Source organism: Branchiostoma belcheri, unplaced genomic scaffold (genome assembly GCF_001625305.1).
Source record: "Branchiostoma belcheri isolate BF01 breed outbred unplaced genomic scaffold, Haploidv18h27 scaffold1, whole genome shotgun sequence".
Lineage (NCBI taxonomy): Eukaryota > Metazoa > Chordata > Leptocardii > Amphioxiformes > Branchiostomatidae > Branchiostoma > Branchiostoma belcheri.
Genome location: NW_017802379.1, coordinates 4,625,376 through 4,644,254, shown reverse-complemented (window position 1 = coordinate 4,644,254; position 18,879 = coordinate 4,625,376). Strand labels below are relative to the sequence as shown.

Sequence of the window (18,879 nt, the reverse complement as noted above, 5' to 3'; positions counted from 1 at the left end):
TGAACATGTTCTTCCCGCGAAGAACTTCACCGTATGAAACATTCAGGACAACACCTGTCCTTGGTGCTGAAAACGTCGTGCACACTGTTGTGGTATAACGGTGCACACCAATATTCTTTCGCGGCAAAAAAAGTAGTGATTGAAGGGTTTCAAGGGTCCAGGTTTGAGTTTGCATCACTCAAAATCTGCTGCAAAATGACATTAGATCCTAGCGTGGCTGAAAATCGTACGGACTGATATGTTTTGGGCTAGAAATCGACTTGAGTCTGGAGCCTTACTTCCGCATATGCCTCCGCGATTAAAGTGATGCGCCCGTTTGCCCCGGATTGACCTGTGTAGCGTTGCGCAACCTGAATCACAATACCTTATGCCGTGGATTATTATACAGTTATTTTGCTTCAGAATTATTCCCGACAAAAGAGACTGTTACTAGACTTGAGGGAATACATGCAGGGTGTGAATGAATTGAAATCCGAAAAAAAATTAATGAGCCCCACGAAAATCTCTTGTCACATTTCATTGAACATAAGACAAAGCCGGGATTTTCCCACTCCAAACACCGTCCTATGAACCCCCCAGGCCCGAAAATGCATGTCGTGGACTTGTTAGATATTCGAGTAGTGGTTACCAGATACCTCCATTTGCAAGTCTATCTAAGTGCTTCCTTGGCTAAGTGCTGGCGACAAAAATCTTTTTTCTCTTTCTAATGATCTAATCTGCATGAAACACGAGTGGTGGACAAAGGGTAAAATGAGCTAAAGTCCTTCTGACTCTCTATCTACGAGTAACAGTCTCTCAGGGAAGGGACTCACGTCATACCCCGACGACGATGGAATCCGGGGACTACTTTTTAAGCACTTAGGCTATATCCAAGGTCTCTGCACACGTACTTCAGTGACCCGTGCCCTCTAGGTAATGTTACTTAAGATTAGACGTGCATGAAAGAAGATGGGCACGCACTGAATATTCGGCGAAAGTTTGACAAACGCTGATGGGTTTTGGTAGAGTCTAGATGTTGAGAGGACTCTTTGTGGCGAACGTATGGAACCGGACATGTCTGCATTTGCGAAATTTCTCCAGGCGTAGCTCGGCTTTCGTTCAAAGTGCGGTTCAAATCGATTTGGGAGTACATGAGTCTGGAATTGCTTTTACATCGCTAGTGAAGTGGGGAGTCCTGTGCTTCTTTTTTTCATTTTCACACACACACACACACACACACACACACACGCACACACACACACACACACACAAACACACACACACGTGTGTGGATACACAAACAAACAAACACACGCACAAACAAACACACACACACACACACACATACAAGCGCGTGCAAATTTATTAACTCATAGCCAAAAATATGCTTTTATTTCAACTGTTATTCCAAATCCTTTGAAATCCAGATTTTAAGCCATAAATAAGCTTTCAAGAAAGACGGTAGCCGAGCGCGCACGCAACATGAAAGCCGATATCTAAAAGCAGTCTTAAAACTTCTAAAATGACGGAGTCTTTACGCACACTTTATATCAGATTTCATACAGTGCCAGTATAAAATTCGTCATAGGAAACATTCAGAACAACACCTGTCCTTGGTGCTGAAAACGCCATGCACAATGTTATGGTATAACGGTGCACATCTCTATTTCCCCCCGATAGTCCGCGGCAAAAACAAATAGTGATTGAAGGGTTTTGATGGTCCAGGTTTGAGTTCGCATCCCTCGTACGTATTCTGTTGCAAACCGACATTAAATGGTAGCATGGCTGCAAATTGTAGAGTGGTATGTTTTTGAAGAAAATCCACTTGGGGCTGGAGCCTTACTTTCGGATATGCTTGTGTTTCATACAGTGCCAGTATAGAATTCGCGGTGACAGCATTAAGCCGATGGCGTCACTCTTTCTTTGCACAATTAAAGAGCGACGCACGACTGAAAATCGACTCATTGACTCATCTGATATACCGACAAACTCTATTGAGCAGACAGGGTAAGACTTCATTTGAACTTACCAGATAAATAGTAAGGTGAACCGTTAATGAAATTGTTGCTCCCTAAAGAAGTGTAAAACCGGCACCGCGTGTCAAACGATCTCCCAGGGCCTTGTAATAAATCAAATCCCTGCGTTACGATTCAATTGAGTTTTTTTAGGACCGTTTACAAGTGTAGCCATAGCAACGTAACAGCAACAGAGGGTTATTTCTGTGGCTCGTTTCAAACGTAGTGTTTAGACTAGCAGATGGTATTAATTTTTTTTACAACGGTTTTAGAAATGATTTTAGATAGGACGGTTATTGTACTGTCTTCGCAACCATTATTATGTCGCATTATGTCGGCTCTTTTGCTGTCGTGCATAGATGTTTCCCTTAGTTGAACCGAATAGAAGAATACTATTGCAATATTCCAATGAGAAATGGCAACAAAGACATTATGTCTACATGGGATCTTCCCTGTGAAGCATCCTGCCGTTTTTCTCTTTGATAAGCCGATGTTTTCACGGTTTTGCATTCCCATCACACGTCTACCAAATCGCACGGTACGAAACGAATGCATCAGCTTGCTTGCAAGTGTTTTCCGCGGGATTATTATCTATGTATCGATTATTATCTATGTATCGCAGATTCGTTTGGCAAGCGTGGCGAATTTTTCTGGGATCGATCCAAGCAGGCGGCATCCTCTTTCGTCTACGTACTAGTAATCCGTAATTGTCGTGACGCACGTACCCAAAGTGTTTATACTCGTATGGTGTTACAGCAGCGGGCGAGGCACGGAAGGAATCATTTACGCTCCAAGAAAAAAAATTGATTGACTGACTTGTTTTGAAAGCAAATTTCTCGCGTTTTCGTCACCAAGAGCAAGCGAGCAAGGGGTTGCCTTGGTGCAAAAACGTTCTTCTGTGACGCAAGTTGTGCGCAAATGGGTTTGGTATAAGGCCAAGGAAGTTAGAGGGCGACATTTTATGTCACTTCAACGGAGGCATCCAAAATTTTATGAGAGCTTTCTCTCACCGCAACAGCCTCAACAAGCTAGTGGTAACTTCGCGCCAAAAGCCGCGTAGGCTTTGGAACAAATAAGCGACGATCAATGAGTTCAATAATTCGCCATGACCTTCCTTTGTGCGGTGTACTTGCTTCACGACGGCAGCTGGTTAACCTTTGAATTATTATAAATTCCATCCCAGACGCGTTTTACATGTACGTGTCTGGATTTGACAAAACAGATCCCCCTTTTTCTCCCCTTATTGTGGATTGTTCCACCCACGCAATCCAACAAAAAGGGCAGGCTACGCCCCCTCGCTCTCACTTCCACTGTTCCAATATGGCTGCGGCTGTAGCGGCGAGCTGGGCGGGTATGACTCGGTAACGCGGCGGGAAGATGGCTAAGAATACTACGATCTACCTGCGGATCAGCGAGGCCAAGAATCTCCCACCGAGAGATGCGATCCTCGGGTGAGTACAGCTCCACACTAAACGGCCTGGTTCCTTCTGAACAGTTTCCTTTGCATGCGCGATTTTTGCGCTTGTCCGTGTATTAGATTCACAACTGCACCCAAAACACGCTCGCATCTGTACTGTGTGTGTATTGTGCATGCTTGATCTTATACCGGAAGCTTGCGGTTGGGACGAAAACATCGTTAGCTGAACAGATTTACGAATTCGTTGCATCGAAAACGACTTTTTCTCAGCTCTTCCTGACGTTTTGTATCATTTTCCGTTGCCATTTTCAGTCCGGGGACGGGAGATCCGTACTGCACAGTAAAGGTGGACAATGAAACCGTAGCAAGGTAAGAAACATCTATTAAAGCTGTTATTTTGAGATTATAGGACGAGAGGAAAATTGTACTGGAAAAAAGGGAATAAACTGTGCTTGTTTTTAGGACACCGCACCGCCCTGCTTTTTGTTTACATTCAGGGTATCAAATTTCACTAGCAGAATCATGGTACTGAAAGTAGTGTTGCACGAGGTTGTGCTTTCCCTTATGTAGTAACCTAAAGAAATCGCTATCCCTACATTGTTTCGACCATATGGAAAAGGTCTCTTTATAATCTTCAGTAAAATCATCTTTTCGAAATGTTAAGCGGTCTTTTACACATTTTGGGATTAAGTATTATATTTCCAAAATGCAGTCAAATATTGCTCTTAGGTGAAGGTTCATCAGCAAACAGTATGAAAATGTATTCACACCAGATTTGTTTTTCGTTTTCCTCTCTACCAAGTTATAACCCCAAAAAATAGTAAAAAACATAAACTTCCTGCTAGGGGTAACTTGTTTATTTCTCAAGCATTTACAAATTGACCAGCTTTTGTAAGTAAAAATGTTATATTATTGAATTGAATGTCTTTTGTTGAACAGATGTAAAAAGACCTTGTAAGTTGTTGCACTGTCCACATGCTACCTTCCTGACATTACATTGTGTATCCAACCCTGTATGAATCAACCTGTATAACTGCCCTTTGGCATTACAAGGACCTATGGTGGCAGCTGGTTATAGTACATACATGCACACATACAAACAGTTAGCCTTACAATAGCTCAATGGAAAAGCCCTGATCTCAATTGGCAATAACATGATATTTATCTATGGGGTATCTATGGGGTATTTTGACTTCACAGTAAGTAGTCACCACAAAAACTGCAAAAATTAAAATCATGTTGCCTGTAGGTCTATGTTATGCTTGAGCTTATTGGAACCCAATCACAACATTATCATTAAGCCTGTACCACGTAGGCTGTAGATAAACATTACATGTTTGATTAGCCTTTAAAGGCCCTTTGTGGTGTAGTTTATGCACTGGTTGATACTAATGGGCATTAGGTAGACAGACTGAAGGTCGAATTATTCACAAGGCACAAGATTTATTTTTGTACTTTCAATTAACTTTGCATTAACCCATGGACAAGAGTTTACCATAAACAATTTTTATTTATTTTGTTTCAGTACTCAAGCTTAATGTTAACAATTTATTTTGCCAATTGGGCAAGATAGCTGAAAACACTCACTGTTACAGTTGCGGTTTACAATGTTAAAAGTTATTTTATCCAGTGTTTTTTTTTAATTTAAAAGTATTTTTTGTCAGTATAAAAAGCTTTGCTCAGTTTGATATTTTTCTTTGAAACCATACCTTTTCTTGTTACCATTGATCATGCTATTGCAGTAATGCTCAGTATGAAATAAGTGGCATCCAACATGGAGAGGACTTCTTTGAAATCATATTTTTTTCTTTGCATGTTAACCTAAGTAATGCTAACACAGTAATGCTCAGTATCAATTAGCTGTATGCAGCACGGAAACTCTCCCAGACATACATGTACCCTGGGACTGCCTTACACGCTACACCAGTGACTACATTACGGGAACATATGCCGTACTTAGGCCACGGTAATTGATTTTATGGATGTCATCCTCCTTTGAAGCCCCCGACTCTGATGTGACAGTGCAATAAAGAATATCGACCTCCATAACGTTTTATAACCTTTGCCAATTACAACATTGTTTATCCCTGTACATAGTGCAGTAAAATTTTCAAACGGTTCACATATAACAGACAGTAGTCATCTATTTTGTACAGTTTGATAGTACAAAGATGTTAAAAGAGCCAGTATTTTGATGGAAATAGGCTAAGATTAGTGCACCCACAGAAGTTGTCCATAAAATTGTGTTACGTTGGCCTCAGTAAAGAACATGATAATCTGGTCTCCTGGGATGTCTGTATGCATCCAATCCGTTCGGTGTGGTAGTATTATCTACACACGAGATCTAAATTGGACATCCAAATCTGCAATGTAGCGTCATATATAGGCAGATTACACCCCACAAGATGAGGTGAGGATGACTTTAGGAGACTGTTGGTAAGGTCACACCAAGTCTATTTGTTGGTTCTCTGATTTTTTTTAGAAAAAATATGAAGCAACGGTGCAAAAATAAAAGCACACCCAGGCAACGTCATAAAGTAACATACCAGGCTGTTTTATAAACAAACAAATAAACAAACAATTGATTTTTAAGTTTTAATCAAATCACTGCATTGAGAGAATGAAAAAAACTGACTGTGAAACTGTGAAACAACTAGAAAGACAAGGACTTCCTTCAACGGTTGAGGACAAATTTATGAGCATTTTGGGGTTGATTTAGTACCTGATTCATTGTAGAAACTCAACACCTCTCCACAGTGGCAGCTCTTATTATTATCAGTCTGTATTGAGCTCACGTAAACATTTCCTTGAAACAAAAGCTTCAATCTATATCCAGACATTCTGTGCTGTGAGGCAATTGATTTGGGTCATAGGTCAATAGAACATCTGGGTATGGCTGTTATCTGTCTATTTTTGGCACATTAGAAAATCAATGAGAGATGTCAAACATCCGGAAATAGGTCAACTTTGCTCATCAAATATTTATCAACTTTATGATGTGCTTCCTTTTGTCCTCTTACTGATATACATGGTTCTTGAACTGTAATGTGACAGCTACATTCCAGTCACTCTAAGGACACATTTTTTCGTGCTTCTGAATTTAACTTCTGAATCGTCTTATGTTCTAAATCGTCTTAGATTTAAGTCTTAGATGTCTGAATTTGATAAAGTGGCCCTGTGTGTTTCTGTGTGTGTGTGTGTGTGTGTGTGTGTGTGTGTGTGTGTGTGTGTGTGTTGTGTGCGTATGTGTCTGTATGTGTATGTATGTATTTTATTGGGGTTGATTCTAAAAGGGTTGTTGCCATTTCAATTCATGTTTTGATCCCAGCCATACTTTCAGTGCATTACAAAGCTCCCTTAATGCATTAATGGTCAGGGAACATAATCCACTTGATGTGGAAATATATCCAGACAAATCGAAATCAGGCAAAGGCCAAAGCTAAGACTACCATTTTTCAGGGCACATCAGTATTCAACATAATTAACAAGGATAGCATCTGATTCAACAGTTAGCTGGATTCTCAAAACCCTTTGATCACCTATTTCAAATATATTGGACAGTAGTTGGAAAGATTTTCCAAACTGTAATCTATATTTTCTAAGAAACTTCAGTCTGAAGGGAATCTGCTCAAGGGCACTAAGAAAATTACAGGCACTTCTTCCTCTGACCAAGGCCAAGAGCTACTAACAAAGCTAAGCTTTAAGTGCCCACTCAAGGTAATTGAAGAAAATTCGGTGGCTAGGCAGCCACTTTTAGACATAATTCTGAATCAATGGATCAATGGGAAAATCATCTAAGGGAGCAGCAAAAATAACCAATGTGGTCAGGTAGTTCTTATGCAGAGGCAGTCACTAGCACAGGTTTACCTATATTCTACCCAAGAAACCAACCAACACCACACCGGTGAAGTTATGTATAAAGAGATCTACCAAAGCAGTACCAGTAATTCTTGTAATGCAGACTAGCCTTCAGATATTCTGGTGATCAAAACACACTTGAGAAGGCCTGGATAACAGCCTTTCTTTTATGTGGCTAAGTCTTAGGGTACTTGGCAGAGTTACATAAAACTAAAACTGCGAGGGCGTTGTTAAACAAACTACAGACCTGTATTAAGTTTCCTCTCTTCCCTTAAGCAAAGTGACTTCACTTTGAGTGAGTCAGATTGGTTTTACTCCTACTCCAGACCAGATTTTCCTTAGCCAGAGGCATCCATCTCTCACACACACAGTAAGCCAGCCTGGATTTAACTCTACCGTCATAATGGATCGGTTTTACGCGCTTTTTTGTCACTTCCCGATAAATAAACGTTTGATGTTGAGATTGCGTAGGTTACCAGGTAAGGTAATTGATAGAGGAAGCTTCAGATTGGAAGTGATAATCTCACACCTGTTGCATGCCAACCATGCTAAGTGTGAAACCACATGTTCAATATAACATTACATACGTTAGCCATGCTCTTAGCCTGTTGCATGCCATATCAGCTAATATCACTGCAAATTCAGCACCAAGGACAGGCTAGTTTTTTCTCGGTGATACTATTTTGAGATAGGAGGGAAACGGACATTTTCAGTGTTTTAAATTGTGATTGAAACAATTATGTAAAGCAGTAGGAAGACTACTTTACTGTGAAGCACCATGAGAACCATGAAAACAAGACCACCGCAAAAGTTTCAAGATTTACACCATATTTGTATCCATCATATATAACCAGGTAAACAGTAACAGACTGAACAAGACACGGACACCATAATCTAGCCATGCTCTTAGCCTTTTATTGTCTGCTGGATGCCATATCAGCTAATATCACTGCAAATTCAGCACCAAGGACAGGATAGTTATTTTCTCGGTGGTTGTATTTTGGGATAGGAGGGAAATGGACGTTTTCACTGTGTTTTAAATTTGTGATTGAAACAATTCTGTAATGCAGTATTAAAACTACTGTACTATGGAGCAGTCACCGCAAAAAATCACAAAAACAAAACCACCGCAAAAGTTTCAAGATTTACACCCTATTTGTATCCGTCATATATTAACCAGGGTAAACAGTTACAGTCTGAACAAGACACAGACACCATAATGTAACGTTACAAGCTGCATAAGGAACTAATTGGTCAGAGCCTATTATCCAAATTGATTACTACGTTGCCCGTGTGCCCAGACATCTGTTAATCAATGAGCAGCTACTGTGGCCCCAGAGTGGACTCGGATGAGTGGGTATTCTTGTCGGGGTGCAAATTACCAACCTGCAAGCTTCCCTCAGCAGAAAAAGCTGCAATAGCGTTTGAAAGCTGATATTTTGTAGGTTGAATGAACTTGTGGGTTGGTCTGATGTTATACATCAACATGGCATACGTACACCAGTGACATCTTGCTATTATTTGAAATGTAATATGAATGACGTGATCCTCTTCACTGTACTGGACTTTGCTGTGCCATTTCTCTGTTTTGTGTGATCCACAAATACAAATGTGTCCACCAAGATTGGATGCACATTTTTTTGGCTTGGTATGCAAAATCTCTGTAATTTGGCCCAACCAAATCCATTAGTATTTTAAGGAGCAACAAGGACCTGTTCAGATTAGTTTTTGCAATTTTAGGTGAATTTCCCCTGAAACCTACAATTCTGTACAGTTAATAGAGGGAAAATCTCTGTAATTTGGTTCAACCAAATCCAGTAGTATTAGGGAGTAAGAAGGATCCTTGCAGAGAAGTTTAATGTCATTTTAGGTGAATGCCTCTTGCTACCTACAATTCTGTACATGTACAGAGGCAAATTTCTGTAATTTGGTCCAACCAAAATGAGTAGTATTAGAGAGTAACACAGATCCTTGCAAACAAGTGTTATGTCATATAAGGTGAATGTTTCTTGCTATCTACAATTCTACAGGTAACTGAGGGGAAAGTTTTAGGACCCTTTTTTAACTTCTCCCTGCAGCCAACCCCATAACCAATAGAGAATTGGTAGGCAAATGGATACTTTAGTTTTCTAAATGTTAAAGCATGCAGTAAATTGGTTTTCAGCCAGTGTAATGAAATTTAGCCCGTGAAATACTGCTCTTCATGGCAGCCTATCTCAGAAATCTTCATGTGCCATCTATAACCACGGCAAACAGATAAATTGAAGACATTTGAAGGTAATGCTTTTTTAGTATCCAATTTCAGACTGTGAAAAATATAAACTACAAATATGCCATCCATGTAATGGAGTTTGCATGCAAAACATAAAAGTAGATTAAAAGTGCAAACAGAATATAGCTTAATTCTTCATGCTCCCTATTACTATTAATAAATCACAGATTCCATCACCATAGTGATGATGAGATCATTCATTGTTATGGCAACATCTTCTATTTATGCTGAAGCAGTCTGAGGAATTTTTATTGCTACACGTAGCCTGTTTCAAAAGAATCAAAAGCTGTTATTATGCACAATGGAATGCCAGTTGCTCCTGCAATCAGCACAAATACTACCAGGAAGAAGAGACACATTTCAGACATGTGCATGTGGTGAATTTTAATTCCCCGCAATAAGTGGTATATATACACTAAGCATGCGAAACATATCTCTACACACCCTTCACAGAGAAGCTGTATGATACATGACTACAAATCATCCTCTCCAGAAAGCAATCAGCAAAACTGCCTTTTTTTTTTATCAAGGCCATCATTGTAGGGCATTGCCTCAATCATTTAGCAGACATGTTTCAAGTGACCTCTGCTGACCTTCTCCCTCCATCCTAGTTACACCATAACCATAACCATGAATATACCACTTATGGTTCTGTTCACACCATGTAATGTGTTAGGGATTTTGCGAATGGCTACCAGGGCGCTGCACATCAGAGCAGATGGGTTTTTTGGCCACATCCTCACAAAAATCCATCGATTCTGAAGGATGCCACATCCTCAAATCAACTTCCAACTAAATCAAATCACTGGGCATTTAAGGCCTCATGTTCAGACTAGAAAAGTTCCAGTTAGACCCTCACCCCTACTAGCTAGTTATCTTGCTTGAAAGCATTTCGCTGAAACGTATCATATAAGGTTGTGTTTGTGTACATATTAGGAATTGAGATATCATCTAGAGTTTCCAAATGATTTGTCAGGAAATATATTGCGTGCAAAGCACAAAATTCTGTTGCAACATTGGCCAATCATCCAATAGAAACTGTGATGAATTCTAATTGTAACTTCAACTGCTGTATACGTAGGTAAAAAGGTGTTCAATTATTGTTAACTGCCACTGATTATTGGTAAATACAATGTAAAAACAATTCATTGGCCAGGTTGACTGCCCAGAGTCCCGTGTATGCACGTTGCATTCTGGAACAGTGCTGCTTGAGTTATGGTTCAGGAAACACAGAAGGTCTTCTTCTTACTTGAGGGTGTCTGGTGCATTCTTCCAGCGTGGATGTATCCTTCAGAGATGATTCTGGAAACTCTTATTCACATGCAGACAATGTCTAATGCTCTTGAATTTCAAGGTCTAGTGTAACTTGGAGAGTAGCCAGGGAAAGCACTATATCATGTCCCCCAGGTATTATGTAAAAGTAGCTTAAACAAAAACATGTTTTTTTGTGTAGGAGAGTAAAAGAAGAATAGTATACATAAACCCCCCAAAAAGACCCACCCCTCTGTTAAATGTTAGTGTGCAGGGCCTTAGGTTTCATACATTGTAGCATTGCAGTGAAATTACACATGTTGCCAAAAAATACATGTCATGAGAGCAAATTGCCTCTCATTCCAACCTAATGATTAATTCATTCCAGCTGCCTCCCTGTGTTAACACCAATTTGGAGAATTAGTGACATGAAAATCTAATCCCACTTGAGTGTATCAGAATGTCTGGAAGCCATTACGCTCCGTCAATTTTTCAATGTCAAATCTATTTTTCCTGGAACTGACTCAGTCTTTGTCGATTGAGACATGTGATTGCAGTCTCCAGGGTTTTGTGGATTTTCTCGTTAAACTCTTAAGTGGAAGGAGAGTTGAGTTGAGTTTGAGTTAAAATGTCACTAAAGACTTTGTGGATCATGCTGATCTTTTTACTATCCTGTTTACGATCACATCTGTGACAGTTCAAACAGTAGTCAGGATGCAGTTTGATCAAAGCTAATGCATTTAAATGTCATTCTACATCTAATATGAATGCCATATCTTGTAATTACTGCATTGGAAGGGCAAAGTCAACAATTAATAATTTTGAAGCAAATCAAGGCTACTACATTGACTGTTTGTTAATTCAACCCTGAAGTGGATCCAAAAACAGTAATAACATATTATCATGCACATTAGGATATGTATGATATAACATCATTAGATTATGGAAGAAACAATAAGCACAAAGTCTTTTCAAGTCAATTTTAAGTCAATCTTAATTTACAATAATTGTACTTAGAAGTGCACCATCATAAAAGACTTGGCATCTTCCCCAGCTCTGGGTTTATGAAGTACAGTTTTGATAAATGAGCAGTCCTTTTATGATGCATCTGTTATCATTGAACAATTGTGAGCTGGCATTTTGAGTAGTAACAGTCCCGTCGGAAATCTAACCTGAGAGTGGGTGGGTGGTTGTGTAACAATGGAAAAATTCCCCCAAGATGTCATAAAAGTACAGTAAATCTAGTTAAGGAGTCTAGCCAAGAACTCTTAGGTCTTACTGACTAGTCCTTTGGCAGAAAACAATTTTGGCAGAAAACAAGAAATCTTTCACTTTCTGTTGATACATAACTAAACAGGAAACATGACGTAAAGCTTGCCACATATTCTTACCACAGATGCAAAATCTGACTTTAGAAATAGACACAATCAAACCTAATAACAAGGTTGAGATCTACTAGAAAATTGAGCTTATTAATCTCCTCAAAAGGTTTGGAAACTTATAATGGTGCTGCGGGGGAGGAGAAGTAGTATGATGCCAGATGGAGTTCATATCATTTTTAATAGATCACAGTGGTTTCAATGAGCTCAGTCAGGGGTGTGTGGGCGTGATCCTTATAACAGTCCCGATATATCCTTTGGAGCGGTAGGAGGTTTAAAAGGTTTTCATCTAATTGCTGTCAGATCTTCTATATTTTGCAGTTCCATTCCGGGATTGTTCATTGCCCAATCTAATCGTGATACATCAGAGAAACTGTATGCATTTTAGCCTGGAGCTTCAAATTTGAAGCTTGTTGGTTTTAGCTTCACACCGGTAGTAGTTGTAGTTGGTGCAGATTTGCACTTAGCAAAATGGCAAATGGTTGAAAGTTTTACTGGCATCACAGACATTAAACCACAGGCCACAATTTAGGTACCATAAATTGCCTCTGTAAAGCATCCTCCTAATATAACATGTATTGTTTATGATTGTGATTGTTAATGTATTGTACCTTGTCTCCATTATTGTTTTGGCCTGTCCTTGGTGCTGAATTTGCTGTGATATTCCCTTTTGAAAAATTATCTATGCTGCCTCAAAGTGAGTGTAAGGCCATGTTGATTTGATTATATGGATGACATCCTCCGGGAGCCCCAAAACTGATGCGCGCGTGCGAATAAAAAAAAAGTTTTGCAAAAAAAAAAATTATTTCATTATGAAATCTACGTGGTCATGAGGGTTGAGCAAATGGCACAGAATATGGTTTGGCGAATAATCTAGTCTTCAAGTTCATTTCTTTACAATTTCGTCTTTTTTCGTTTGATTTTGGCATTCTACGACATTGGTATAGTTTTTATTAATTTTTTTTTGTAACTTATGGTATATTTTTGCTCATTTTGCATCTGTTTTGTACGATTTATACAGTATGGTTGAAAACTTTTTTTTTTTTGGAAACGGCCGAAAATTCATGCGCGCGCGGATGTCATCCATATAATCAAATCAGCATGGCCTAATGTACTGTAACATTTGCCAATAAACAGAAACCCATCCTAATACACTAAAGTAACTTAATATTACAGTTAGTGCGTTAAGATGATGCTTTAACAAAGGCAATTCCAATGTGCAGATTGCTTGACATTTGAACATAAATGAGTCGACATTTGGAGGCATGATAAAAGGAAGGAAGCTGCCTTACTTAAAAGAACTTTAAATAATCTACTCTATCTATTGATGTACTTTTATCTCCTACGTCTGTAGAGTGGATAAAAAATTTTCTAAAAACGTTTTTGATCGAGCGAGACTAGCATACAAAAGCAAACTCTGAGTGCAAAAACAAGACCTCCCTGTGAATTAGCAGCCTCCTCCATCTACCCCTGTGACTTGGAATGTCTGTCAGCTGTCAATTGAGGTTGATAAATGACGTATTCTACCAACTTCTGAACTCCACTCCTGTGACTCCTAGAACTCTGACCTGCTAATTGCTCTCCACTAGGAGTCCTGTCACTCTGTTGTATGGCAAGGCATGCCTAATATAATTTCAGCATACAGAATTAGAAACAAACGCTATGGAAAACATAACCTTTTTGGTAAAGGTTATAACTGTGGAAGTGCACTTCAGATAGGCACATTAAAAACAATAACGTTCAAGTCCATGTATACATAGGTAAAAATTTATTGATGCTTCGACATATATGTACATGTGTACCTTGCTATCTTTCACCTGTAGAACTGCCACAGTATGGAAGAGCACTAACCCATTCTGGGGAGAGGAGTACACCCTGTACCTGCCTCGCAGCTTCCACAGTCTGTCCGTGTATGTCTGCCACCATGACTCACTGGGGTAAGTTTGTCCTTGTCTCAAGGTCACACAACACCATTATCTTGCCAGTGCTCCTGTGAAGCCCCCTGATTGGTTACACTTTCCAAGCTATGCTCCGGTAATTTTCAACAGCCAATCAATAACTTGTTGCCACAGTCTTAGGAGCGGTTAAGAATCTATCATTCCCACCAGGCTTCAAAGACTTCTTTTCTGTCAATATCAATCTGGCATGACTTGAGTCAAAGCCAGCTTTGTGTTCACAGTTGGCCGATGATGTGTTATAAGCCATGATGGTATTAATGCATAGAGGGACAATAATCTTGAATTGGTTAGCACAGTGCATGCTTCATGTGTTCATAAGGGACTTGTTATTCTGAGTCTATCTAATAGAGACATTCGTCACCTTACAGAAAGTTAGCATAATTATTCATCAGCAGCCAGATGTGTGGTAGTTGATAAAGTGCTTCTGTTAAGCAGCCATGTGTGTACATTAAACCACTAACAGTAGGGGATATAACTGCACTTCACAGATATTGGGCAATCTATAGAAGCATGTTCCACTGTTTTCCCCCCATCTGCAGGGCAGATGCAGTCATTGGGAAAATGTTGCTGGCCCGTAAGGCCCTGTGTGCCGAGCCAAGAGGTGTGTTTTATGACATGCTATATGACTTTACTATATGTATGTTCAGTGGCAAATTGACTTAGTTTGTAATGTTTAAGTTTTCATAAACAGGTCAGTTTAGATAACATGGTTTTGTCTGAAACCTCTATTAACATTCATCTGTATATCTCCTTTCACACTCATCCACCAGGTTACATGTATCTGCCACTTAGAAAAACTGTGTGTTCGACAGGTCTCTCAGGTAATGTAGCACTCCTAGGTGTGCACAGTTCAAATATGCAGGAGTGCATTGTACTGTGAGACGTTGCATTGGGGATCTCTTTGGATGGATTTTTGAGGTTGACTGATATATATGACCTGGTGGAATCACAATAGTAGATGCCAAGCATTTGTGAACCTTCTGCATGTATTAGCGTAGCAAGTGTTGCTTCACATTTGTACAACATTGAGTGGTGTAAACTTTGAAATTCCATGACTGAGATAAGTGTCTCCCCCACACATCTACACACAAAAAGGTCTGGAGAAGTGGTTCCCCCTGCGGAAGGTGGACAAAGACTCGGAGGTGCAGGGGGAGTTACAGCTGGAGATGTGGTGCCATGGCAACAGGGGGTTCACGCCCGCAGCCGGAGATTTCACCACCATCTGTTGTGTGGTGGTGCAGGCAAGGTAAGGAAGAGGATGGAGAATACAATGTATGGATAATAAATTATGTACATTGTCTCACACTACTTGAACTGTTTCAACCAACAATCAAAGATCTTGTACCTATGTGAAATCTTTTAGTTTTTTGAGAATTTCTTGTTTAGTTTATTATATATAAATTTCTTGCATATTCTGTCTTTATGCATTTGCCCACTGGCTCCCATAAGGCAACCATGAGACATGCAATGTACTATTAGCAGAAAATTGAAGACAGGAAATGAGATGACTTTTGATGGTACCTTTCTAGGACCTTTGACCTAACTTCCTGTCAGTGCCTCCTATGTGCCTGGCATGTGACAATAAGTGTGGAAACACATAGACACACAAACTGAAACGTAACTGTAAAATGTAAAATATTACCAACCTTTTAAGTTTGTATACCAAGATAAAAACTAAACATCATGATAGCATGTTTGGATTTTCACACCAGCAAGGATACATGTCTGCCTATAACTTTCAACATTAACCTACTGCAATTTTTACATAAATAGCTTGAAAATCTAAGTGCTACTCTGGAATAAGGTTGTATACTAACTGTCCAAGTTTCAAATGCACCTTCTCTCAAATCTCAGTTGAACTTTTGCACATGTAGTTGACCATCATATTTGAGTGACGGGTCCAGGGCAAATGTAATCAACCATGACACTTGGTGAGTTAAGCTTGAAATGAATTGGCTGGGCTTCAAGCAATTAATAACCCGAACCAATAAACCCCAGCCAGGGAAGCGTCCTATGATGATAGTTGAGTAGGATTTGATTGAAAATAATGGCCTTGTAGTCATGGGAGATTTCAACTGGAGGAAATGAAGGGGGAAACACCAGAGGTGGGAGTTGGAGAGATGAAAAATCATCCGCGTGTCAAAGTGTTGGCAACGCATCAGAGACATCTCTCATTTCGTGCGTTTAATTTGTACTTTATATTCTGCGTAGGGACTTGGCAGTGAAGGAGAAAGCGGGCATTGTGGATGCGTTCGTCGAACTTTCCCTGCAGGAGGACAAGGCCAAAACACAAGTGAGTTGAAAGGATTTGGAGGCAATCCGGGGTGGATTTATAAGTGGTAATGCCTCCCGCGGCTATGCCTCAGGAAATAGCTGTTTGTACTTGAATGACCTTGTGGATTTAGATCTGATGGACTGAAGAGGCATTTGAAGATTACGATTCAAAGTCATATTGAATTATTCATGATGAAACTTTTATCTTTAAGTGTTCTCTTCTCCCATAACACTCAGCAGAGACAACTTGTTTAAAGTGCTGTGTTGATCCTTTATGCCACAAAGGAGGATTCACTTCAAAACTGCACCAGAACTTTGACTGGAACGATGACATTAAAGATTTTCTTGTCATTAGAATGTATGAAAAATGTCAGAGTTGATTTTTCCACTGGCATTCTTACTGGGCATCACCTGGCCATGATAGAAAAGCCAGTGACAGGTCATTACAAATTCCAATTCCGGCAAGACTGCTTCCGCAGATAACAGTCACGGTTTCAGCACCAAGGGCAGGGTCATTACCAGGCCAGTTTCAAAAAGAAACTGTTAGAACTTAGAAGTATTCAGGGTTAACTCCACATATTCAACTGCTAACATATGTACCTGTACCAAATCTTGTACCTGTAACAATATTTGATCTTACCAGGATTGAAGCTTGTTATAAGTACTCTAATAGATGAAAGAGGTAGTGATTTTGAGATAAGTCTAAGACTTCTGTCATGTTTTTATTTTGTACTTCGTATACTTCAAAGTAAAATATGAAACTGTAAGGAATTTCTTGCTGTTTCCCTTTCAACATTTCTTTCAATTTACTTCAAGGTCATAAAGAGGACAAGATTTCCCAAGTGGAAGGAGACATTTGATTTCACCATTCCCACCAAACTTGTGGAGTCAGCCACACTACAGTTCACAGTGTGGGACTGGGAGAAGCAGGGGAATCACGATTTCTTAGGACAAGTATGTAACCTCCATTAACATTCATCCACCGGTGTTACATGTATATCTGCCACTTTGAAAAACAGTGTGTTGTAAGATGTCTAGTGCCCCCCAGGTATGCACAGCCCAAATACTACAAATGCATTTACCTTCACGTAGGTTTTATTTCATGGTAGGAGGCAAAAGGAGGTTTTCACGAGGTTTACACAATTTTCCTTGCCACTGATGATCTGATGCCAATCATTGATTGGTCTTCCAAAGAAACGAGATGGAAAACATAGCTAATTTTTTATTCAGAATGAAACATAGTTTTTATACTCTGTAATGTTACTCTCTGCAGGATTTTTGCCCGGTGTGAGGATGACCTCTTTTCCCTAAAAACAAAGTAATGTGAAAATAGCTTTAAAGTACCTCCTGTCTGAGCTGCAAGGCTTTGAAGTACACCATATCAGATTTCTCTGAAATGTCAGCAGGAGAGACGCTCGTTAAAGGATTTGATCAGCCTCCCTACACAGCTCAGCTGGGATTGGCCCCTACAGGCAGTAGTTATGGTCTTTTGGAGGGAAAGGTCATAGGGGTAAAGCTACAGGGGGAAAGGTACAGATGGAAGTATGTTGGTAAAGCTGTAAGAGATGTGGCAACTAAATGCCCCAACCACGATGGTCAGATTTGGGCCCAAAAGTCCCACTCCGCTACTATGGAGATCGAATCCCCCGAACCCGCGAATCTTGTTCGATATGACGTCATTCGAATAGAGCGGGCGTTCGATCTGGGGTTAGCCGCGGTCATTTACAGTAAAGCCGCTACAACCGGCTACTTCAAGCCCTTTTTACTTGGGAACCACGGAACAGGAAAAATCCACCTTTCCACAAATATGAACCGTTTTCAAAACATTACATCTATGCCGTGATTTTATTGTGGATATGTAACATGTAACGAAGCTACTGTCGTCATCGTGGGTGACCTTGAAGGTCAGAATTCTTGTTGACGCTGTTATAAAATCCAGGTCCCCATATCCAAGTGGCACAGCATGCGTGCAAACATGGTATTTTAACCATTCCCTAAAATCGCTCAAATTACCTCATTGAGGGCTTGTTTGGAAGAGGAACGATTTCCGCAGATTTCTGTCTTAGGGATTTTTTAAATATGGCCGCGATTATGAATTATCGGTATTTAAAGTTAAAACACAGCGTTTTTAGCTCTTCTTTTGACTGTAAGTCGAGTTTTAGTTAAAAATCAAAAATCCTAAGACAGAAAGTTTAAATTTACTGTAATATTTCTAAAAATCCAAAAATCTAACCTTATTTTTAATTTTCGGGGCCTCTTAAAATCAGTTGTTTGGTTCTCGTGAACCCTTTTTGAAATCCGAAATTGATCTCATTTGAAAGCAAATGTACACAAAGTGGAGGAAAGGCAGTGCAAGAATAACATTTGAGGTAAACAAAATCACTTATTACATTTTATTTTGACGAGTATTTACTCTCCAATTACTTTTGTTTATTTTCAAATTTTACCCGTTGCCCCCGGGCCGGCCTGGGACTCC

At 39.7% G+C, this 18,879-nt stretch overlaps 1 protein-coding gene across 1 annotated transcript in view; it reads left to right on the top strand.

Annotated features, from left to right (window-relative positions):
* The first annotated feature begins 2,825 nt into the window (after positions 1-2,825).
* Positions 2,826-18,879, top strand: part of LOC109465886 (rasGAP-activating-like protein 1) — a 25,310-nt gene continuing 9,256 nt past the window's right edge. Inside the window, exons 1-7 of the mRNA XM_019763407.1 lie at positions 2,826-3,445; positions 3,724-3,780; positions 13,995-14,108; positions 14,669-14,730; positions 15,225-15,375; positions 16,341-16,422; positions 17,220-17,357. Coding sequence (XP_019618966.1) covers positions 3,372-3,445; positions 3,724-3,780; positions 13,995-14,108; positions 14,669-14,730; positions 15,225-15,375; positions 16,341-16,422; positions 17,220-17,357 — 678 coding nt within the window. The 5' untranslated portion in view covers positions 2,826-3,371. The remainder of the gene's footprint in view (positions 3,446-3,723; positions 3,781-13,994; positions 14,109-14,668; positions 14,731-15,224; positions 15,376-16,340; positions 16,423-17,219; positions 17,358-18,879) is intronic.